The sequence below is a fragment of the Halichoerus grypus genome, chromosome 6 (assembly GCF_964656455.1).
Source record: "Halichoerus grypus chromosome 6, mHalGry1.hap1.1, whole genome shotgun sequence".
Classification (NCBI taxonomy): domain Eukaryota; kingdom Metazoa; phylum Chordata; class Mammalia; order Carnivora; family Phocidae; genus Halichoerus; species Halichoerus grypus.
Genome location: NC_135717.1, coordinates 121,551,940 through 121,573,589, shown reverse-complemented (window position 1 = coordinate 121,573,589; position 21,650 = coordinate 121,551,940). Strand labels below are relative to the sequence as shown.

Here is a 21,650-nt window from a genome sequence, read left to right as displayed (position 1 = left end):
TTTAAAAAGGAAAACCCCATTTGGAATGAAAATGTTCGATGACCGACCCTGTCTATCCTGTCCCCTCCTGTACTTTGTGCAGTGCAACGATAGCCGCTAGAAAAAACTGGAAAATACGAGAATTACAGAGTTGAGATTATCCAGCCTTTAGGGAAGAGAGGGAGAGAGAGAGAACGGCGTGACTAGGAAGTGAGGCTTTATTTTTTTAAGAAATCTCCAAGACTTAGTTATTTCTATCATAGAGGACAAGTTAAATTGGCTCCCAAAAGGTGGGGGGAGGGGAGACGCCTCAGCTGCAGCGGATTTGATTACATTTTCCAAGAATTTCCTGACCCTGTGGAACTGCTAGGACACTAAAATGAGAAATCAAGAGTAATGAGACAATTCTGTTTCTTATTTGCCTGAGTTGGAAGGAAAGTTCGGAATACAGTCACGTAAACTAGTGCAATTCCATGTTGTACTGTGTAAGTTTAGGAAGGGAGAAGTGCAGGGTATATTGCTGACCACTGTTACTAGTTAACTGCACTTAGGAGTGTTGTCCAGGGACTTAGAAACTAAACTGGAAGCCCAGGAGGGAAGAGTTGGTTATAAAATGATTATCTTTTAATGCAGTATGTGTGGGGCTTGTGTTATTGTTTGGTGCAGCAGGGGAAGTAGGGTTGATTGGTGGGGAGAGCCTAGATCTGCAGCTGATAAATATTATCTGCCTCTGCAGGGCACAGATTTCATCAGACTGTGTTTCACTGTTTAAAACCTATCCCTGGGGGCGCCTGGGTGGCTCAGACGTTAAGCGTCTGCCTTCAGCTCAGGTCATGGTCCCAGGGTCCTGGGATCGAGCCCCGCATCGGGCTCCCTGCTCAGCGGGAAGCCTGCTTCTCCCTCTCCCACTCCCCCTGCTTGTGTTCCTGCTCTTCCTGTCTCTCTCTCTGTCAAATAAATAAAATCTTTAAAAAAAATAAAAAAATAAAACCTATCCCTGGGGGCACCTGGGTGGCTCAGATGGTTAAGCTTCTGCCTTCGGCTCAGGTCATGATCCCAGGGTCCTGGGATCGAGCCCCAGATCGGGCTCCTGGCTCAGCAGGGAGCCTGCTTCTCCCTCTCCCCCTGCTCATGCGCTCTCTCTCTCTCTCTCTGTGTCTCAAATGAATAAATAAAATCTTAAAAATAAATAAAACCTATTCCTGCTCAGCCTTACCCCCTTAAATTTTCCCACTTCCCCTTCTCTACTTCCCTGAGGCTAACAGTATCTGGAGTGTTTCCTTCGGTGTGCAGAACTGCATACGGAACAGCTTTCTATCTCCTGTGTGCATTTTCCATGTTCTCAGAGGTAAGCAGGTAGGAAGGAGCTCCTGGAGTTTGGAAGAAGTAAGGGTGACCTGCTCACCGAGGAAGCAGAACTACAGCAGGAAAATGGAGGAGCCTCCTTAGAGGGAAACCTCTCTGTAAACTGAAATTTGCCAAGCACTGGAGTAGGAGGAGCAGGTCACTTAGGCAAGGGGGTGGAGAGCGCGACCAACGGGGTTTCCTTTCCAAGCTTCTCCACTTTCTCACCCCATCTGGATCATCAGACCCTTCTACTAAAGACAGTCTCTGGAAGACAAAAGCCCATCCTCAGGAAGGTCTCTTCCCAGCTGGGGCCCAGGAGCCACAGGATCAGCAGCTGCAATGCAGGCACCAGAACAAGTCAACAGGGTGGGTCCCTGCCCAGAGACAATTCTGCTACCCAGGTGCCACCTGGTGGTGATGAGCAGTAAATCAGTAACGGGGGAAAGCATGGCCATTAGAGGAAGTAAGTGTCTAAGTGATGAGAATACCAAAACTTCCTGGATTTGCCATCTGCATCTATATGTAAACTTCATTTAAGTCCTAGGGGAGGCAGAGGGCTACACGTGGTAATCTAGTCCTTGCCCTCTCTTCAAGATGGAAGGGACAACGGGATTTGAGGAAATTTCCTCTATTATTCCTCAAAAGTTACTGCAAAGTAGTTTTATCATTAGAACTTTCTGCCTGAATAAACTCCTGGCTCCGTTCCTTACTAGTTGCAGAACCCTGGGCAGCTGACTCTCGTTAGGCCTGCTCTCTCCTCTACAAAACGGGTTCGATAACAGTACCCATTGTGTCAGTGAGATGGTGCATGGAAAGTGCTAGCACAGTGCCTTGTCTTATATTGTTAAGTGCTTAGCTATTCTTCTAGAACTGTTCATCTCCTATGCAGCAAGGCAGGAACTTTTGGGGAGCCCTTCAAATATTTGAAGATATTAGGTCTCCCCCCAGTCTTGTCCGTTTTTTTTTTCCCCTGCTACCCCACTGGTTTATCGATGGGCCTCTTTAAAAATTACATTTAGAACCCACAATACGTTAGGAGTGGTTCCACTCAGACACGGTAGACCCACTCTATTTACAATGCATTACTACAGTTCTGTTACCCTTATGGAGCTCCTCAGAAGGTGCCTAAAACATAGCAGGCTCTTAATATTTATGAATCGACCTACTAGGAGGCCTGAGATTTTGTTTTTACAACCAGCTGGAAGTGCTGTGTTGTTTTCATGTGAATTACTGCTAACAGAGATCTCTGCATTTCTTCCTCAGGCAGGCTCAAGCAATTTTTTAGGGGGAGGGTCAATCCAAATTGATCCAAACTGTCCTCTTGGATTAATTCAGTGAATCCATATTACAGCACTTTCAGCATTACTTGGTATTTCCTTGTGTTACTGTTGATAATAGGGCTTTTCATATTTTTATACAAGTTTTTATTTTCTTTTTTTTTTTAAACAGAACGTAGCCCTTGGGTATATCACTAGAGACTAGAGGTTTCTCTAACAAAACGCACTAATCAACATTTACTAGGCACAGATGTTGAGTTTTGACCCACCAAACTCGACTATTAACTGAGCTGTGATTATTGTCTTATCCGCAATGACTGAGCAGGTGAGAAGCAGGATAGCAGCCCTGCCATCTGGGAACTGGCCTGGCACGGCGGGGCTTTGGGTCTGCTAGGGGCTGAGCTGAGCTCACGGCTGGGAAATGGTGTTCTCCTACTGGACACAATCTCACAAAACAACATCACACAAGGGCATCAGTGACTGATGAAGTGAGGCAGAAAACAAGATCACACTTCACAATTTTGTTTAAACACGAAATATGGTCGGTGTGCAAATCATGAAATAGCAACCATCCCCCTCTCCCAGCTAATGAGTGACTGCTGCTTTGTCACCAATTTCAGCTTCACTCTGTCTGCCTTTTTCCTAGATAAAAGATACCCAGTCACAGAAGTGTCCCTGCTTCCCTGACAGCACCCAATCCAGAGTCAAGCCCCACTTCCTTGAACCTTCCCCCAAATCACTTAACCAAAGTCCAAGTCCTGATAGTCCTTTCTAATGCCCCCTTGCTAGGACACACCATGGATCCCATGCGCCAGGTTTTCTCCACCACTGCAGTGAGCATTAAACCCAGCTTGTTCGACTACAGGTGTATTCCTGGCGGCCTTTAGCTGGCGTATGTTAATAAGGAACATACAATGTCTGCAGTTTCCCAAATCTACCCCTTTAGGGATACTCAGCAAAAAGAAAACAGTCAGGATTTGGCTGGGATGAACTCATGTTGGTATCTATGATCACATTTGTCTCTAAATGCTTATAAACCATCTCTTTTAATAATCCAGAATTGTGCCAGAAAAATCAACATTAAGCTTATCAATGTGTGGTTTCTAAAGTCCACAAACAGTATTTCAGTATTTGCCCACTTTTAGTCTATAGGCCATTTCTTTTTCTTTTTTATGACCATCCTTGACTTAGCCCACCATCTCCAATCCCAGGTGTAACCTGAGTGATCAACCAGACAAGAAAGCAAGAGGTAGCAGGAGATATGATGGGGGAAGCACAACTCAGGATCACTTTCTCTACCCCAAATCCACTGTCCCGTCATACACCTGAGTTGTTTCCCCTACATCAACCATGATCTGAGGAGGAACTGAGGTTTGGCTCTGGGGGCCCCTGGCCTTACTGACTCTTAAATGTATTTAAAACCTCTGTGGTTCTATTTGGAGGCAGAGGAAAGAGATGAACACTGCGGCTCGTGTCCCCAGAAGAACTTTCCTTTTCCCAGCACCTCCCAAGCCTTGAAGGCTTAAGGCATTGTAACTGAGGAAGGGATGGGGTAAGAGGGATATTAACTGACATCAACAACTCAGAGAGCAACTGCCACCTGCCCTACTGTTTGAATAAGGGAAGGATCTGTCAATATATATCCCATTCCCATTTCCCAGCACAGCCACCCCTCCTTAGTACCTGCCCCCCTAAATGACCCCAGGAGCCCTGGTTACTAAGGTATCCTGGGAATAGTACATGCAGATAGAAACCAGAAACAGATGGGACTATTTTTAAACTAGACTAGGTGGCTCCAATGCTTTTACCCCACAAAGCCCCATTTGGTCTTGTTCTGGGTCCCTACCCTTCACACGTGGCCTCAGCCCAACCTTATCCAAGCTATATGAGAGTGGGTCTTTATCCCATTTTGGCATGAGATCTATTTACTGCTCCCATCTTCCACACAGAATATCTAAACAAGTTTTCACTGCCTCCATTTGTTAAAAATAATTTTTTTTTTATTTCTTTGGAAAGTGGTGGGCCCTGCCCTATGGATTTCCAGGCCAAGCCAAGGTAATGAACGCTCCCCTCGTCTTTGGGCTGGAGTACTATGGTCCCCACCTTCCCATGGGCCCAGGAACAGTTCCTGTATCGTCCAACTCCACTAGGCCCCCAGTTGTCTGAAGGCTCCTATCAGGCCTTCTCTCCTGGCCACCCGCTTCCCAATCTTTCCTGGCTTTCCCTCTAGGCAGGGTATTTTTTTTTCTTACAAAGCCAGTGCTGGAACCTGTGCTATACAGAAGAGAGGACAAGACCAGGATGTCCCCGTCTTCCCATCAGGGGACATACAGCCCCTCGGTCAGTCCTTCCTCTCTGCTGGCTTCAGTCTGCACTCCTATGCAAGCCCCCTCTGTGAGGCTTGAAGGAAGATGGACAAGAGGACCCTCATAAAAGGGAGGTGAGCGAAAACAGACCAGCCCAACCCCTTCTCAGAAGCAAACTCCTGGTAGTCTCTCATCCTAGTTCTTGAGTGAGCCCTTTAGACAGGGCCTGGGAGGGCTAGGCGAGCGGGTAAGGGCCCCTCGACCCCAGCCCTGGGAGGCTATACCAGGGGAGTGTCCATAGCCCCCTCAGTGTGGCATGGCTGTGATACGCATGCTCTGGGAAGCGATGGGGTAAGTCACCATGGGAGTGGTGGTGTGGCTCATTGTGATTCCTGCCAAGGGCTGGGCCATCGATACAGCCACAGGGGCCACAGGAGCCACAGATACAGCCACGGGAGCCATGGAGACAGGTGGGGGTGCCATGCCCTGGGCAATTGTTTGAGCCAGAGCCGCTGACAATGGCGTGATCTCTGGGTTCAAGTGTGGGGGTGGGGGTGGTGGAGCAGCAGGAGGTGCAGCATTAGCTGGGGGAGCAGCCGGAGCTCCGGTGGGGGCCACCAGTTCTTGCTGGGATACGGGGCGAGGCTGTAGAGCCTGGCTGCTGAGAGTAGTGTGAGTCTGGGCAATGCCATGGTTAAAAGTGGCGACAGTGCCCACGGTGGGGGCCAGAGTCTGCTCCGTCGCTGGTGCAGTAGAGCTCAGGGTCATGACCTTGGCCTGATTGCGGAACTGGGCATTTTGTTCCAGCAGTACCTCATTGGTGGCCAGCAGGTTGCTGACCTGCTTCTTTAGCTCCTCCACCCGCTTCCTGAGCATGGCATTCTCCTCCTCCAGCAGTCTGCACTCCACCCCTCGGGGTGGAGCCAGGCTATATTCATAGGATTCAAAATGGGGGCCATCTGGGGGGCAGCATCCACCTCGCCGGCGCTTGGGGCCTGGCTCATGGTCCTCAAAGCCCCTGTCAGGGAGGTCGTAGATATCATAGAGGTCATGACGTCGTCCCGGGGGGACCGGGCCTGTTGAGCCGCCACCACCACTGCCGCCTCCACCCCGAGCATCAAACTCAAAATCCCGTTGCAGGTGGCGGAACTTGCACTTGGCTCCTCTCTGGCAGTCACCCTTGAGGAAGTCGCGGCAGATAGGGACCTCCTCCTTGCCATTGGGCAGGTCAGCTGGTGAAAGGCCCAGGCCGGCTGCCACTTTCTGCCTCAGCCGAGGGGGAAGCTCTCCTGTCTTCTTATAACCATCCTCATCCTCCTTGGAGCCATGGATGAATCGGCAGTTAGGGCGGCTACACTCCTTGTTCTGGAAGTCATGGCAGAAGATGAACTCATTTTTGCTCACCCCCAGGTTGGATACCTCACTCATGTCTGGATGGCGATAGCGGCAACGCTTGCCTCGCTTGCACACGTTCCTCAGGAAGTCTCTACAGATGGCATCTGAGCTGGCCCCGCCACTGCCCGCCCCTGCCCCACTGGCCTCCTCACTGCCACCGCCTCCGGGGCCTCCACTGCTGCTCCCAGTGCCGTTGGCATAGCTGTCCCGGTCAGGCATCCTGGTCCCCCCCAACTCAGGGCTTTCTTCTTTTTCTTGCCACCCTTGGTGACCACTAGGAAAGAGGAGAACTGTGTCAAAAAGGAATCTTCCAGAGAGGCCACATTCTTCCCAGCTATACAGCAGGCAGTCCAGCAAGAGGCAGGCCAGAGGGGCAATGGCTTTGGAGATGGAAAATCTAAGGGATGAGAATTCTGGCTGGACTGGCTGGCTTGTCAGAAGTCCCGCCCAGGCCCTTGTGCACCTGGTCTGGGCCAGAATGATTCACACTAGCCTGACTAATGGCGGGGGGGGGGGGGGGGGGGGCGGGGGGCGGGGGGAGCTGGGGTGAAGCCACCTCATCTCACTAATGATGTTAGGCCAAGGAGCAGGCAAGGAGAAAATAGTGTTGGGTTTTATTTCCCCTTCTGAGCTGACCTTATTAAAGTCGAGGAAGTGAAATTAAAACTGCTGTCTCAGTGTCTCAATAGGTTATGAGAAGACTGGGAAGTGGCCAAGATGGGCTGGTGAGCTTACTAGGGCTCTGGATATTGGGACACTGCAGACAAAACTTCCCTTAACTCCTCTTCTATGAGATCTCAGGTGAGGGCACTGTGAAGTATCAGATCTCAAGACCTCAGGAAATCCTAAGTGAAGAGATTGGTGTCACCAGCTTGAGGGCAGTCCCTAAACCTATCATTTTTTAGTATTCTCTCCCAGCTCACCACCGCTCTCAACTCATGCGGTCAGCTCCCTCCACTCCATTTCAGGGTAAGAGTTCTACAGCTGGAATCTCCACTTACAGACCCCCCCCCCAAAGGACCAAGCCATTTGTGGTAAGATCAAGGTGGGAGGAAGGAGTTAATTTCACAGGAACAAGTGACCTTTCTTTCCCCATTCTACACCCCCCCTCCTATTCCCCATTAGAAGATCCCACTGACATCAAACCACACCATTCCTCACCCCATAAAGATCCTCTTTATTTATAGACTCTATGAAAGTTTTTTAAGTCTCCTCTTTCCCAAGAGAGCTCTGGAATGTCAGTCCACTGCCCTGGTTCTAGCCCTCCCCTCTCCCCACCCCCAAGAAGACTGGGAGTCCCTGCCACCACGTGTCTGACCTCATAAGCCTTTCTAAGGCAGTGATCAGGCTCCCCCTGCTGTTCAAAGAGGAAAAACTTCATATTGTTTCCTCTTGAGTATAAGGGAATCTTTCCTGGTTTCTTTGGTCTTCATCTCCCCCCAGCCACCTTCCCCATTGCCTTGACTTTGCCTTCAGGGCTTCCTAAAATGAACCAACCAGATCAGAGCCCAGAGTTACAGAAGAATCTGTAAAAGAAGAGGGATCCTCTTCCTCCAAAGGGATGTAGTCCCAGAATAGAAACAATCAAGGAAAAAAGAATGGTAGATAGGAAGATACAAACTTTTACTAAAAGTGAAATGCCCTGGTGAAAGATAAATACCATCTCTCTAAGCCTGAACCATGTTGCAAGTCCCACCAGAAGCAGATAATCAGGTATAATATTCCTCCCCACCCAACTCTCCCAGGATAGTTCAATACCTGAGGTAGCTCAGGTGAAGTCCGGGGCTCCTGTGGGTCTCCACCTCCACATCACTGCTGGGTTCTGATCAGGAATAAAAAACAAACAGAGACTGGGTGGGAGAAGGGGTAAGAACACAGGACTATAAAATGTTTGTTCAATAAAGAAGTTTGACAAAATGGCAAGAGCTCTGAACACTTCCAAGATTTCCTTCGAGTTCAAGCTGAACTTCACCTGTCAAGGGGAGGAGTTGTCAGTAAGAAGAGTAAGAAGATAGAACTAATCTGGAGAGCCTAGGAGGACGGGTTGGAAAACCAGCCCTGGGTGAACAAAGGGTGAGTGGTGCCCTGCCTCAAGATGAAGGAAGATGTGAGGATCAGAGCCCGGCCTAGGGTTGAGATTAATTAACTCTGAATGGGGAGTCGTGCAAGGGCAGCGGCTGACAGTGCAGTGGGATGGCTGATTAGACTTGGAGGCGGTGATTATGACGCTTCGCAACACCCCAGAGTTTGGGGAAAAAGTCCTAGGAGTTTCCCACAACAAGTCTTCTAGCTTGCCAGGTTCTGTGCAGTGCGACCGGCGCTCAGCCGTGGACCAGACGAATAGGACACTAAGGGAGCACAAGTGAAGCGGGAAGGGGAGACTCCAGGTGACATCAAGCTGCGGGGATGGGCAGGGCTGTGACGTCACGGAGCTGGCGTTTGCTCGCGAAGCGGGGTCAGTCAGAAAAAAGGGCTCGGCCCTGGGGCGTGAGAAAGAAACAGCTCGGTCCTGGGGGGCCTTGTGTAGCCCGGCCGAGCCCAGCTGCTGGGCCGGCCCCGACTCCTCCCCTCCGGGCGCGGCCTCTACCTAAGTCTCCCGCCTCCCTCACCTGCCGCCGCCGCCGTAGTTGCTGCTGCCGCCTGCCGGTCCTCTAGCTTCGACAAAGAGCCGCCTACCCTATCGCCCTTCCGCTTCCTGCGGAAGAAATGGCGCTCTAGCCACAGACCCGGAACTACTCTATGGTGTGCAAAGTACTTGTGCAGATACCAACAGGAAGCTCCCGGCAAGCTTCGCGCGTCACCATAGCAACCCAACCCAACAGCACAGTAGGGCCCCCAAACGGGAACTTAGTAATTGTAACGTAGGCCCAGACAAGAGTAGGGGCGGGACCGCCGTTTGCGCCCAGCTTGGCCGCGAACCACCTTAAAAGGCGTCCCCGTGCGCGTACTACACCCAGTATGGGAGGGGCCCCCCAGTTATCCAGCTGCTCCGAAGGCCCGCGGACCAGATGTTAGCCAAGGACGGGAGTCACTGTAGCCCATGTAGCGTGCTTGACACTCTACAGCACGGGGTATTCAAGAGGGCCTGCTGCACTGATCCAGAACCCCCCCAGCCAATGAAACCATAAAAACCACGTATCAGACAAGAGCATTTTTTTTCTTCAGCTAAGACAGCAGAAGAGATGATTTATTGTACACGTGTTACATCCAGCCACAAATGAAAACAGAGTTAGTCCCGAAAGTCACAGGTCCAGGGCAAAGGACCAAAAGGGACTGTGTTGGTATGAACAAGGCAGGTCTCTTCAAAGGTGGTCGTTGCGATCGGATGGCGATGGTCTAGAGCCCTTGAATCCAGCTCTAGAAAGTAGGCATGCAGTCCAACAATTGGTACCAGCGCCCCTGGCCTCTGGCTTTCCCTTCTTTCTGCTCCCGTGGCTCCATGGGTGCACAAGCTAGCGGTTTACTTGGACCTCTGCCTCATCTTTCTTCTTTTACGCTTCAGCCTGAAAAAGCAGACACGGGAATCATCTCCTGCCCACAAACCCAAGTTCAGTCTTTCCCTCCCATCTTAAAAAACGTGCATCCGATACCTGAGGTGGCAAAACAAGCAAGCACTTGGTCCTATTATCTTGTGTTCAATCCCTGACTAGTAAAGGCAATACTTAGAACTGTTTTTCACCTAAAGTTCTTTCCGATTTCTAAACCAAATGTTCCTCCCACGTTTTGTCCGAGGCACGCTACATTTCCCTCTTCCTGTTTTGGCCGGTCAAGTCTCAACATACCTGCGCATTCGCTTCTTCCTCCACTGGCAACCGATCATAACCAGAGGCAGTGAATAAAACGAGAGATTATTAGCTTTAGTAACAGGTTTAGGCAGGGATGTGAAGGGCATTATTTAAAACCTGGCAGGTTCCTGCCCAAGCAGTAACCCTATCAGTAATTTGGCCTCCCACCCTCACTCGCCGACATAAACATGAATCCCGCGTGCGCTTTTCTACTCCCGCCCTCTCTACCCACACTACATAGCCACCTCCTCTGCTTCTCCCCAAATTATCCTTCCTCCCCCACGAGCTCCTGGGCACCCTTGAGAACCCAGCGGCTCGGGAACCATGGCGGACTTCCCTTGCCTGGCTATCCCCCCACCAATCATCAGTAGCTACTGCCTCAGGTTACTGCCAGGGACTGCTTACCTTGGCTCTCATGGCGCAGACGTTTCTACAGGTAAAGAGAAAAAGGCCACAGTTAGTTTGCTGTAATGATGGCAAGCGCAGAGACCAGATGTTAATGGATTGTGCACGGATCCGGACACACGCAACAACAACACTCACCCAAGAAGATGGCGCTAAGGCCGAAAGAGCGCCAGCAGCCCGCCTCCACTTATTTAATAGGGAGTTGTGTCGTCACTTCCGCTATTTCACTCTTCCTCCAGCGGCGGGACTACCCAAGGGGAGAAACAATGGTTTCGGCCCCTCGGGTGCCAGATTAAGTGATTGAATTAGCAGCGCTCTTGGAAACATTTTAAATTTGAGTTACAAAATTCCCCTTCCCCAGTTTTCTTATGAGGCCATTGTATTATTTCAACGTGAGCACATATTTCCAATGTGGGACCGAGAGGTGCCGACGAACAGATGATAGTGACTTCCGCCTTCCCTCTCACTGCTTCATGGGAGTTGCAGTTTCCTGGGGACACCCTCCATTTTATTATGGATAAGTGCGGACTCTCCAAAAATTCCTGATTTCTTTTACTGGTTTATTTTCTAAATTGCTGTAGGGAGATTCTATCTCGGAACTTAACGAAGATCCTAAGATTACAGAACGTGGGACGATGTAAAGTGGGGAGTCGAGAAAGCCGTCATCCTACAAGAAGAGACCTTTGTAATTTAGATCAACGCTTTTTTCTTGTCAACCACGGTCTTTCCCCACAATACCTGAGGCTGAATGAATGTCACAGGGTTCCTGGCCACAGTGCATCTTGTTCAGAAGATACTTCAGTGACTTTCCCTCTACTGAGGGGTGAAGATCAAATCAATAGACAGAGGAAGGAAGATCAGCTGTCTTCTCTAGAGTGAGAATATTTGGTGTTAAGATAAAGAACTTCCCAGTTTCGCGGTATGGTCAGGTCAGAAGCACTCAGAAAACATACCCATAGGTTTGGCTATAGGAAACTTGACTTAGGAAGGATGAAAAAGAACCCTCTACCATACAGACGTCACCTAACTTTTATAATAAGAGATTCTAAGGCTTTTGGTGATCATCCTTTTTTCGTGGTTTCCCTTTATAATTTATACGGTAACACTTCACCTTTTTAACTCTGGAAAAAAAACTTTGTTTTTTTACACTTAGGACCCTCATTCCAAGCTTTTAAGTACTAGTATTGTCACCATCAGAATATGAAAAAAAATTTGAGAATAAAAAACCCCAGCAACGTTCTATCAAGTCCACCAGGATTTCACCTGTTGATTGTCCGCTACGGCTGACACCTGAACACGGGTTTGACTGCCGTGGGTAGACGTACTTGTGGAGTTTTAATATACACACAATATTGTAAATGTATTTTCTTTCCCTCTGATGTTTTTTCTTTTTAAGATTTTATTTTTTTTAAGATTTTATTTATTTATTTGACAGAGAGAGACACAGCGAGAGAGGGAACAGAAGCAGGGGGAGTGGGGGAGGGAAAGGCAGGTTCCCCACAGAGCAGGGAGCCCAATGCGGGGCTTGATCCCAGGACCCTGGGATCACGACCTGAGCCAAAGGCAGACGCTTAACTGACTGAGCCAGCCACGCACCCCTTGAGATTTTATTTGACAGAGACACAACGAGAGAGGGAACACAAACAGGGGGAGTGGGAGAGGGAGAAGCAGGCTTCCCAGGGAACAGGGAGCTCGATCCCAGGATCCTGGGATCATGACCTGAGCCAACACAAGCAGGGGGAGTGGGAGAGGGAGAAGCAGGCTTCCCAGGGAGCAGGGAGCTCGATCCCAGGATCCTGGGATCATGACCTGAGCCGAAGGCAGACACTTAAGGACTGAGCCACCCAGCTGCCCCTCCCTCTGATTTTCTTACTTTCTCTAGCTTACTGTACTAGAGTATATAATGCGTATAACATGTAAAATGTGTTAATCAAGTGTCATCCTACAGCTTCTGGTCAACAGTAGGCTATTAAGCTTTGAGGAGCCAAAAATTACATATGAATTTTCAACTGTGCCAGCACCTTGGTGCCCCTAACCCTCATGTTATTCAGGGCTCAATTGTAGTGCATAAGCTCTTAGGAAGGGACCTATGCTGTTTTGTTTATTATCTCCAGGTCAGCAATGCCTCACATCTAAGATAGTCTAATAAATTATCCATCCATCTCAGACTGGCCCTGAAAAATTGTGTAATAGTAAAGGCATTCTTTATGGCTTCCTAAATCAAGATAAACACTTGTATATGGTGCTTTATTTTTTACAATACACCTCGTCCTGAACAAACTGTCACCAATAAGGGGTAAGATTTTACTCTAGAAAAATTTTAAAACTTTCAAAAAAAAATTTAGTTTTAATTCAGAGAATGCAGGATTTAGGTCTTCCCAACCCACAGTATTTCTCGTTTTAAAAAGGCAGAATATGGCAATATAGAAAACTAGTTCCAAATGACCATCACTTCAACTGACATTTCCCCCACCTCCATCAAATAAGAGCAGCATACAAAGGCACATGATTATGAGCAAATCCAAATTTATTTTAACGCCATGTCATTTTCAACATGTTTAAAAACCTCGTAAGTTAGCGGGAGCCCTAGTTCCCTGGGACAGCATGCCAGAGGTACTGAAACTCATCACCTTTCTTTCCAAACCCCTAGCAATTCATCCAATCCAAGTCCACAGCTTCAAAAAGCCAGGAGTTGTCTCTTCAGTCAGTCTGCTCCTCTGGTTCCTGGTCTTTCTTTCAGGGAGGGAGGTCAAAATATTTCAAACAGGGAACAAAACCACAGTTGAGCTTCCAGCTCAGGTTTCTAAGATGGAGCAAGGGAATGCACCGCCCCCCACCCCCCCTGACTCCAAAGAAATAGACAAGGTTGAGATGGATTACTCCTTTACAGCTTTGTGAAGACAAAAAAAAAAAAAAAAAAAGTCCTGTGGAACAAAAATGACTAAAGAGATTTACAAATGAGGATCCATTTGACAGATGAGAATCCCTTGGTAAATGCAGGCTCCGGCTCCTAAAAATGAGAGGGGCCTAACCAGACAGTCTGGATCAGAAAAGGAATCTGCCACATGTGAATAAAAACAATCTGAAGAATATAGCTCCTCTCTATTTTGAGGCCTGGTAAAATACCTGGGGAGAGTGGGAAAAGAGAGGAACAAGGCCCAACAGATGGGAAAATGCTGACACTAGAGTGGTATAAAAAAATTTCAGCTGAGTTTTTAGTGGTGGTGGCTACTTTAGCCTTCTCCCTGTTCTGTTTTAGGGCCATAAACCTTGACCAAGCAGACAGTAGTAGAAAAAGGCTAGAAAGAGGGGCTTCAAGACGATGAATTTTGACTCCTGATTTTATTATTCAATTTCTCTTTTCTATTTAAAGTAGTCTTCGGTGGCTGGGAAGCCTGGCCTCCCAAGACCAGAGTCAGTTGGAGCTGGTTGTTGTTGGAAGGGGTTGGGTGGGGACAGGGATGGGGGCAGGGAGACCCTGCTCTGTTGGCGGTCCTGGGTGGAGAAGACGAACTGCACTTCACAGAGCCTGGGGTGTGGTGGGAGGGGGATGAGGCAGGAGCAGCAAGCTGGGGAGATGGGACCCACCTCAGTCCCCAGCTTCATTCTCTTCTAATGTTTCCCCACTGGTGGCATTCTCTGCAGTCTTGGAGGCCTATGTTCATGGAAAGGAGAGGAAGACTTCTCAATTTCCAACTACTTGCAATAGTATCTGGGAGACCAAGGACAAAAATATCCTAATGCTCTAGGTCAGGGCTGAGGTGGGGGGGGGGGGGGAGAGGGGAAGTAAGGGTATACAGAAATATGTATGCCCACCACAACCCGGGAAGGTAGACTAAAGAGGGATCAGGTTCACCCTGCCAGAGAGCGAAGATCATTAACACACCTTCTTTTTTTTCTTTTTCTGGGTTTTCCGACTTGCCGAACTCTGGAGGAGGGCCTGGAAAATAGGAGGAAGGAAAACAAATTTTGAGCAATGTAGAAAAAACACGAAGTGTCACTCTCAGTATCGGTAACTCTTTTCAAGACTTTGTTGATACCTCATTCTCACTCCCAGGACAGGTGCCATATGCTCACACTTTCCATCACACACTGACCTTTAGCTCTGCATCCTGGACCTCCATCTCAGACTTGTAGAGGTCAGGTTCAAAGGGACCACTGGTTATCCGCATGGGGCCATTGGGCATGAGCAGGACTGTAAATTTAAACTGGGCAACAAATTCACCTACAGGAGAAAGGAAGTGTTTTTGGTAAAATGCTCCCTTGTCGTACTCTTTTCTGTAAGCTAGAGGGAGGGGACCCTAATCAGGGGCTCCAAAGTGAAGCTCTCTCTTAGAACTCACCCTCCTTCTCATAGAGAACATTAAATGGCTGCAGCAGTTCATGTTTGGCGCACTCCACCACACCCATCCGGGCCTTCTTCTCATCTTCAAATGCTCTGGGTGGGGGAAGACAAATTCAGGTATCCTTAACCCCCTATCAAGTCTTACCATTTTCCTCCTGGTTTTAAATAGCACCTACCCTCAGGCAGAAATCATGCTTAGGATTGCTCTTTCACATTACCTTCAGTGAGAGGGCAATGGGGAGAAGGAGAGAAGGCATGCAAGCAGGCTGGAGCTACAAGTCTAGGCAGGGGCGGGGTGGGAGGGGGGTGCGCTGGGAGAAGGAACAGTGTTCTTGGGTGTGTGGTCTATGAATCAGACTGGTTCCAAGTCCTGTTCTTGCTAAGTGAGGTCGTAGTACCTTAAAGTAAATGGCATGGCATCAAAACGCCTTTCAACCTCACTGAAGAAGGCACGCGAAGTTTTCATTTTCAGGCCATACTGTTTAGAAGGGTCTCGTTTGTAAATGGTGGTTCTTTGCCCTGCATCCTTGGCCTAAAAAAGTAGTAAGTTAGGTCACGTTTGGTCTGGCGCTCTTAGGACACACCCTCAGGCACCCCTCTTTGCTAGTTATGACCAACTCTCCTCACCTTGCCCTCTCCTGAGCTGACAAGAACATCCACAGCATATACTTCATGTACCTCAAATTCAGCTTTTTCATGGTCCTTCCTAAAAGAAATAAAAAGGGAATAATAAAAACAACAAGTAGTTCCTGGAGCTTGGAAGTAGAAGGTAGACACGATTAGGCTGGGCGTATGGAAGAAAACATTCATGACTAGTCTCAGATAGTGGAAGGTGAAGGGTGGAATTGGCACCTACTTCTGCTGGTCTGTGGGATTCTGGATAATGGTTTTCTCTCCATCGATGACATGCTGCTTCAATTGATGTGACAACATACCTGTAGGAAGGACAAAGCCATCTAGAATCCCAAAAGGTTTCCAAATCCACCCACCTAGGTCGTTTGATGACGCAGGCAATGAGGGGAAAAATGCCTAGCTATGAAAACTCAGGGTAGTAAGGGTTTTGGCTTAGACTGGGCTAGAGCCAGGATGGATCCTCAAAGGAACAAAATCCTTAATTCTACTAAAGCACTCAGACCCTCAACCCTGTTATCTGAGGTCTCACCTTCTATTGGTGTGCAATTAAACGAGTGGGCAACTTTGTTCCAGGCTTCTGTCACTTGTGTGTTCTACAAGTACAAGATCAAATAACAGGTGAGATATGTACCAGGGGCCAACAAGTTCTCTACCGTGAGAATGAAAAGCACAAAAGAACTGAGAATCCCCATATCCTCCATCAAGAGCAACAATTCTCACTGGTTTTTCATTTCATAGCCCTTATTATCCCTATAACCTAAAAATACCTTATATTTGCATATCATTTTACAAAGTGCTTTCACAAAGATGGTCTAACTAGACAACAATTCTTAAAGGTGAATAGGGCAGATCTATATCCCATATCCCAATTTAGAAGATGTAGAAACTGAGGTTCAGAAAGGTTAGGAGATTTGTCCAGAGTTAAGCCAGTTAACTGAAAGAAACTGGAATAAACCCAGGTTTCCTGGTGATAAATCCAGGGTTTATTCCACAATATCCGTTGAGAGGGAACAACAAGCTCTGATTTTCCCCCTTTTACCTCTTTCAAATATGATCTGATTCCCATCTAAGCTATTCCATTTGTTTCATGAAAAATGAAAAAGAGAGTTAACAATATTACTAAACTATGTGTTAGGTACTTTACAAGGATCATCTCAATTGTCACAACAACCCTGTGACGATAAGTGACAATTTTATTTTTCCTATTTTGCAGGTGAGGAAATCTGAATTCAAAGTTATTTTTAAGCAGTAAGGGGTGGCAACAGGGCAAGAACCCAGAAATTCTGATGTATGTCATATCTATACAATAGCCACTATACAACACTACCTTCCAGCGGAGATACACAGTAGTTAGTATATAAAGAATAAAAATAATCAATGTGCAAAGTAATTATAGCCAACACAATTGCTTCCTATGTGCCAGGCACTGTTCAAAGTGTTTCATAACAGCTGTATGAAGTAGGTATCATAATAAGGAAACCCAGACAGAGGTTTAAGTAAAAATGATGTAACCAAGTAACAATGGGGATGAAGTACAAACTATTAAAAGGATAAAGAACAAGAGAGCACAGGGGGAAAAAAAGGGGGGGAAGCTTTAAGTATTAAACAGGACCCTGGAGACTGAAGTGTTAGAAAAAATGTCTCCACTCATAATCTAAGATGTAAAACTGTATTAATTCATGACAGTTCATGATCCCTGGGCTTCCAAATATTGTCTTGCAAGGCACAGAACTTTTGGCCTCTCTCTGCCACCAGTTTACTGATTTCTGTTTTATAAGCTTTTAAAGTTGCATTTTTTGGGGGTACCTGGCTGGCTCAGTTGGAAGGGTGAGGCGACTCTTGATTCTGGGGATGTGAGTTTGAGCCCCATGTTGGGTGTAGAGATTACTTAAGTAGTAAGTTAGAAAAGTCTGTTTTTGTTTTTTGCATGTGTTTTACTGTAAGCGATATACCTCAAATTATTTTAGGAAAAGATGCACATCCAAAACACGAATAAGGAAGGATCTCTAGGCTCCATGAAGAAAGGACCATATATCCCCGTACACCCAGCATGGAACTTACTTATGATAGGCACTCAGAGTTAACTGCCTCTTCTCTTTCAAAAATCCCATTCTAAGATAAAGCTAACTTTAAAGAGCTGTATTAGGGGCACCTGGCCGGCTCACTCAGTAGAGCACATGACTCTTATCTCAGGGTGGTGAGTTCAAGCCCCACCTTGGGTATTGAGCTTACTTTAAAAAAAAAAAAAAAAGCTATTTTATAAGGGGGCTGCAGGAGAAGCTGGCAATTCAACAGAGGACAACTATAGCTGCCTAATGCATCTTTGGCTCTATCATCTTTGGAGCTGGACTAAACAGCTTACCTGGTTTCCAGGTTTGACCAGGCGTAGGGCAGCTTCAGCACAAAGGTGAGCTGCTTTAATGACATCTGCTTTCCGCCCTGTTACTTGGGTCCCCTGTAGATAAGGAAATGCAATCAGTGCCTTTCTGGAAAGCACTGTAACTCAACTGGTCACTATGTAAGGCCAGCCAATGAGCAGGAGAGAAAACACTTTTCTCCTTTTATTTCTCTAGGGACTCTCTCCCTAGAGTGAGTGAGTTTTTGGTGGTAGGGGGTGGGAAAAAGAAGCAAGCAGCAGCATATTCTCCCCCACTCCCCACAGGTGGAACAAGTTGAAAGCAGGCCACCTACCTGAGCTACATCAACCACGAAAGTGTGAGCCACATTAGCGATGAAGCCATCCACATGGACCCCAAGGTCACTAAAAGGCAAGAGCAGAGCACAGCATTGGCAACTAGCACTATGCAAATGCTTAGGAAAAAGACAAGTGCTCTAAAATGGCTTAAGCTTACATTTTTACCAAGTCACCTTCCTTGAGAATATAGTCCTGGTCGCTCTTCAAAGGGGAGAAGTGACATACACAATTATTTACTGAAATGCTGGTGGGAAAGGCAATACCTGTAAAGAGACAATCATCAGCCTTACTGCCTTGCTGTCTCTCTCGCCCAATCTCTCTCTCTTGGAGCCCTGTTGCCCCTCAGAAAAATGGAAGGATTTTCTTCAGGGTCTTGCCTGTTTAATCAGTTTGGATTGGGTAGGAAACTGCTTGCATCCCACCTGCCATTCCAAATTTCCAAATATCTCAACCAGAGCTAGGGTGGGGGTTACATCATTACAATAAAACAAACAGGACTGAATAAGGGTCAAACTTGGGGAATTAGTGGGGGATTGTTTTTTTTACCTTTCTTCATTTCTTTTTCTTTCTTGAAAATTTTCCCTGTCTCTTCCATAATCATGGCATCACCTTTCTCACACAGGCTCAGTACCGACACACCTGAGCAGGATGCTTCCACCAAAGACCGAAGTACCCCTGGGGACAGAATCCCACCATGTCAGCTCTGCATGTGTTGTCTAAGTTACCATCCAAACAACACCTAGAAGTTAAGAGTTTCTAATATTCCCTGGTGCCATTACCCAAAGGTTGAAAGAGTGCACAAGTTTTGCCTCTTGGAATATACCTACCTATAATCACTAAATTTCTACCTTCCTTTTCCTAAAATAAGAAAGTCAACACACCCTTCCTTCCCTATAGAATGTGACAACTGGATAAACACCATCTGTCTCCCTAGTGAAGGGAGACTTTCCAAAGATACCTGTGGCGTGGTAAGACAGTTACGAAGTTCAAGGGGGTTCTCACCAAGGTAACCAACATACATGCAAAGCAGACTAGAAGAAATTTATAGGCGTCGGGAACAACAGGAAGGTGGACACAGAACTGCTGACTCCAAGCTGATGCATTGTTAAATGCTACCTTCTTCCCTTCTCAGACACCCCAATTAGATGTTAGTAATCTCAATCTGTGTAAACTTATTTCCTCATCAACCAGTGTATAAACCAAAGGGACTTAATCTAATTTTCCTGGGCTTCAATTCAACAGGCTCATGGCTTACAGCTCTTAGCACATCTCAAAGAGGTGTAAGACCCGAAATAGTTTCAAACTGGTATCTGGGATTTTACAAGTGCCTCCGAAGTTATAAATTGCAAGGGAAAACTTTTTTTTTCTGATTCAAACCACTAATACTAAAAAGTACCCCAAATGGGGGTACTACACTAAATGCCCATTATGTTATAAAGCATTGTTCTGCTCACCGGATGTCCTCTCCATGGCCTATCCTGAACTACAGGTTTGATTTTTGTCATCTAGGTTTTGGTGATTCTTTGGAAATGTGAAAAACTCACGTTTTCGGCCATAGGACTAAAGGGATCCTAAATACCTATCTTTACTGTCAAAACCATTCAAAAGCCCAAGCCCAAGCATTTTCTGTCCCCCTAACTGGGTATTAAAGTGAAAAGGTGAACTGGAAAGAGAGAAAATAGAAAGTGAGACATCTGCCTAGATTGGCAGGCAGCTGCTGAGAAAGTCAGAGCACGGTGGTAATAAGGATGACTTCTGAGATCCTAAAATCAGCCCCCCCCCCTTTTCAGTACTATTTACAAGACTGCCTAGTAGTTGGGGTGAGAACCTCAAAACACTTCTAGAGTTGTCAAGCCCCAGAGAACAATCAACTTTGACGGCTAACTAAGGCTATCTGCACAGATTGCTGGTAGTAATGAGTAACTTCAAGGAAAGCCAAATATATCTCCGAGCTGTGTTAGATCTCCAGGGGTGCCCTCCAACGGTCCCTGAGCTGGCCCAAGAGTAGAAGGGGGCCCCCACCAGCGAAGGAGGTGAAGTAAAAAACGAAAGACTCTAGCAAAGCACGTGGTAGGGAAGCCGGTGTCAGGAACGGCAGCAGAGGAAGAGGGAGCCGGCGATCCGCATGGGAACCCGGCGACACGTGCCGGCTGGGCCCCAGACGCCGGGGAGCCAAAACAAAATAGAGGGGCGCTTCCGTCGCCAACAGCTGGGCGCTTCCTTTTCGAGGTGGCCTCGCCGCTGCCAGAATCAGAGCAGGCAGGGATCCGGACCGAAGGGTGAGGGGCTGAGGATGAGCCCTGCCTCCTGATTAACGGCCGAAGGTCCGAGCCGGCTGGGGGCCCCCGCTCTGCGCTCTTCCCGGTCCGGGCCCGCACCTCCCCAGACTCCAGCCCAGGCCTGGCGGCACAGGTCCCAGGCGCAACACGGAGTCTTCCCACCACGCCACCCCCAGCGGACCGGAGCAGAGCCCTCAGTAGCTCACTCTGCATGACCCCACCGCTCCAGCCTCTCCAGAGCCAGCCCAGCACCGTCCCCTTTGCCTCCCCCTCTCAGCCTCGATCTCCGGACCCCCGAGGCCCGCACTCACGGTTGGCGATGTCGCCCCCCATCTTATACTTGGTCACGACCAGGTCCTCGGCGATAGTTTGCTCCTGCTGCTCGTCCTCGCCCGACATCTTCCCACCACCACCACTGCAGCCTCGTTCCCCCTGAGCCGCCGCCTCTGTCTCCCTTCCCAGCCGCAGGCTGTGGCTAGAACCCCTTCGATCCGCGAGGAGAGCGCGAGCGAAAGCGCGAGCTAGCAAGGGAGCGGGCGGGCGAGCGAGAGCGAGAAGCTCGAGCGCGCGGGCTGAGGCGCAAGGCACGCTGGGACAACGAGTCCTTTCTACAGACCGCCTCTAGCCGACCTTGTGGACACTTGAACTACAATTCCCAGCCCGCCTTTCGCGCCCCTAAGCCAGGCCCTGGGGCCTTGCCCTCCGAGGGCCTCGCACGCCGGAATCGCCGAGCACGCTGGGAAGGGTCAGGCTCCGGCGGGAAGGCGGAGCCGTTGGCGAGCCTGGGGGGAAGCGTGGTCTCTCCCGGAAAAACCACATCCACCAGGAGCGCTAAGCGAGAACCCGTAATAGAGAGGGGCGGGCTAAAGGGAGAAGGGGCGGAGCTACGGCGGGGCCACGGGAGTAGAGGCAGCTGGGCAGGGTGGAGTCTCGGCGGTGGGGGGAGTGACTACGGTAAGGGCGGGGAGGCTGGGTGCGCCCTTCCCCGGATCCCCGGAGCGGCTGGCGGGACCGGCTCAGCCGGTCCAATCATCCTCCGATGTTGGGAGAACGGAGAGCGGCAGGAGCGGTGTGGAAGGAGACCAAGGGAGCAACGAGCCGGCGCTAACTGGGCAGCTAGACTCCGGCAGGATTCTTCATTTACAGCCTCCCAATCTAGAGGCCAGACTCCCACTGAAGATGGCACTATTGTTCCAACAATAGG

General features: G+C 48.5%; 2 protein-coding genes and 1 long non-coding RNA gene across 4 annotated transcripts; all 3 read right to left on the bottom strand.

The window, feature by feature from the left end:
* Positions 1-179: 179 nt before the first annotated feature.
* On the bottom strand, positions 180-9,017 carry ZC3H10 (zinc finger CCCH-type containing 10). Of its 2 annotated transcripts, XM_036077436.2 has the most exons (3): positions 8,914-9,017; positions 8,063-8,126; positions 180-6,578 (listed from the first exon to the last, which is right to left on the bottom strand). In XM_036077436.2, exon 3 carries the CDS (start codon positions 6,521-6,523, stop codon positions 5,216-5,218), a length of 1,308 nt encoding a protein of 435 aa, XP_035933329.1. In that variant the 5' UTR covers positions 6,524-6,578; positions 8,063-8,126; positions 8,914-9,017; the 3' UTR covers positions 180-5,215. The 2 variants fall into 2 exon arrangements, with proteins under 2 accessions (XP_035933329.1, XP_077932247.1); XM_078076121.1 differs by lacking the exon at positions 8,063-8,126 and having other exon boundaries at positions 8,914-9,007.
* A 436-nt stretch (positions 9,018-9,453) lies between these two features.
* Positions 9,454-10,634, bottom strand: LOC118526273 (uncharacterized). The gene is made up of 3 exons (XR_004912534.2): positions 10,495-10,634; positions 10,087-10,109; positions 9,454-9,807 (listed from the first exon to the last, which is right to left on the bottom strand). It is a non-coding gene; the product is annotated as an uncharacterized LOC118526273 (long non-coding RNA).
* Positions 10,635-13,003: 2,369 nt separating this feature from the next.
* On the bottom strand, positions 13,004-21,031 carry PA2G4 (proliferation-associated 2G4). Its single transcript, XM_036077437.2, has 13 exons — positions 20,758-21,031; positions 18,714-18,842; positions 18,325-18,430; positions 18,164-18,233; positions 17,835-17,927; positions 16,002-16,065; positions 15,696-15,774; positions 15,467-15,545; positions 15,238-15,371; positions 14,838-14,932; positions 14,592-14,719; positions 14,381-14,434; positions 13,004-14,149 (listed from the first exon to the last, which is right to left on the bottom strand). Exons 1-13 carry the CDS (start codon positions 20,843-20,845, stop codon positions 14,084-14,086), a joined length of 1,185 nt encoding a protein of 394 aa, XP_035933330.1. The 5' UTR covers positions 20,846-21,031; the 3' UTR covers positions 13,004-14,083.
* Between the last annotated feature and the right edge of the window lie 619 nt (positions 21,032-21,650).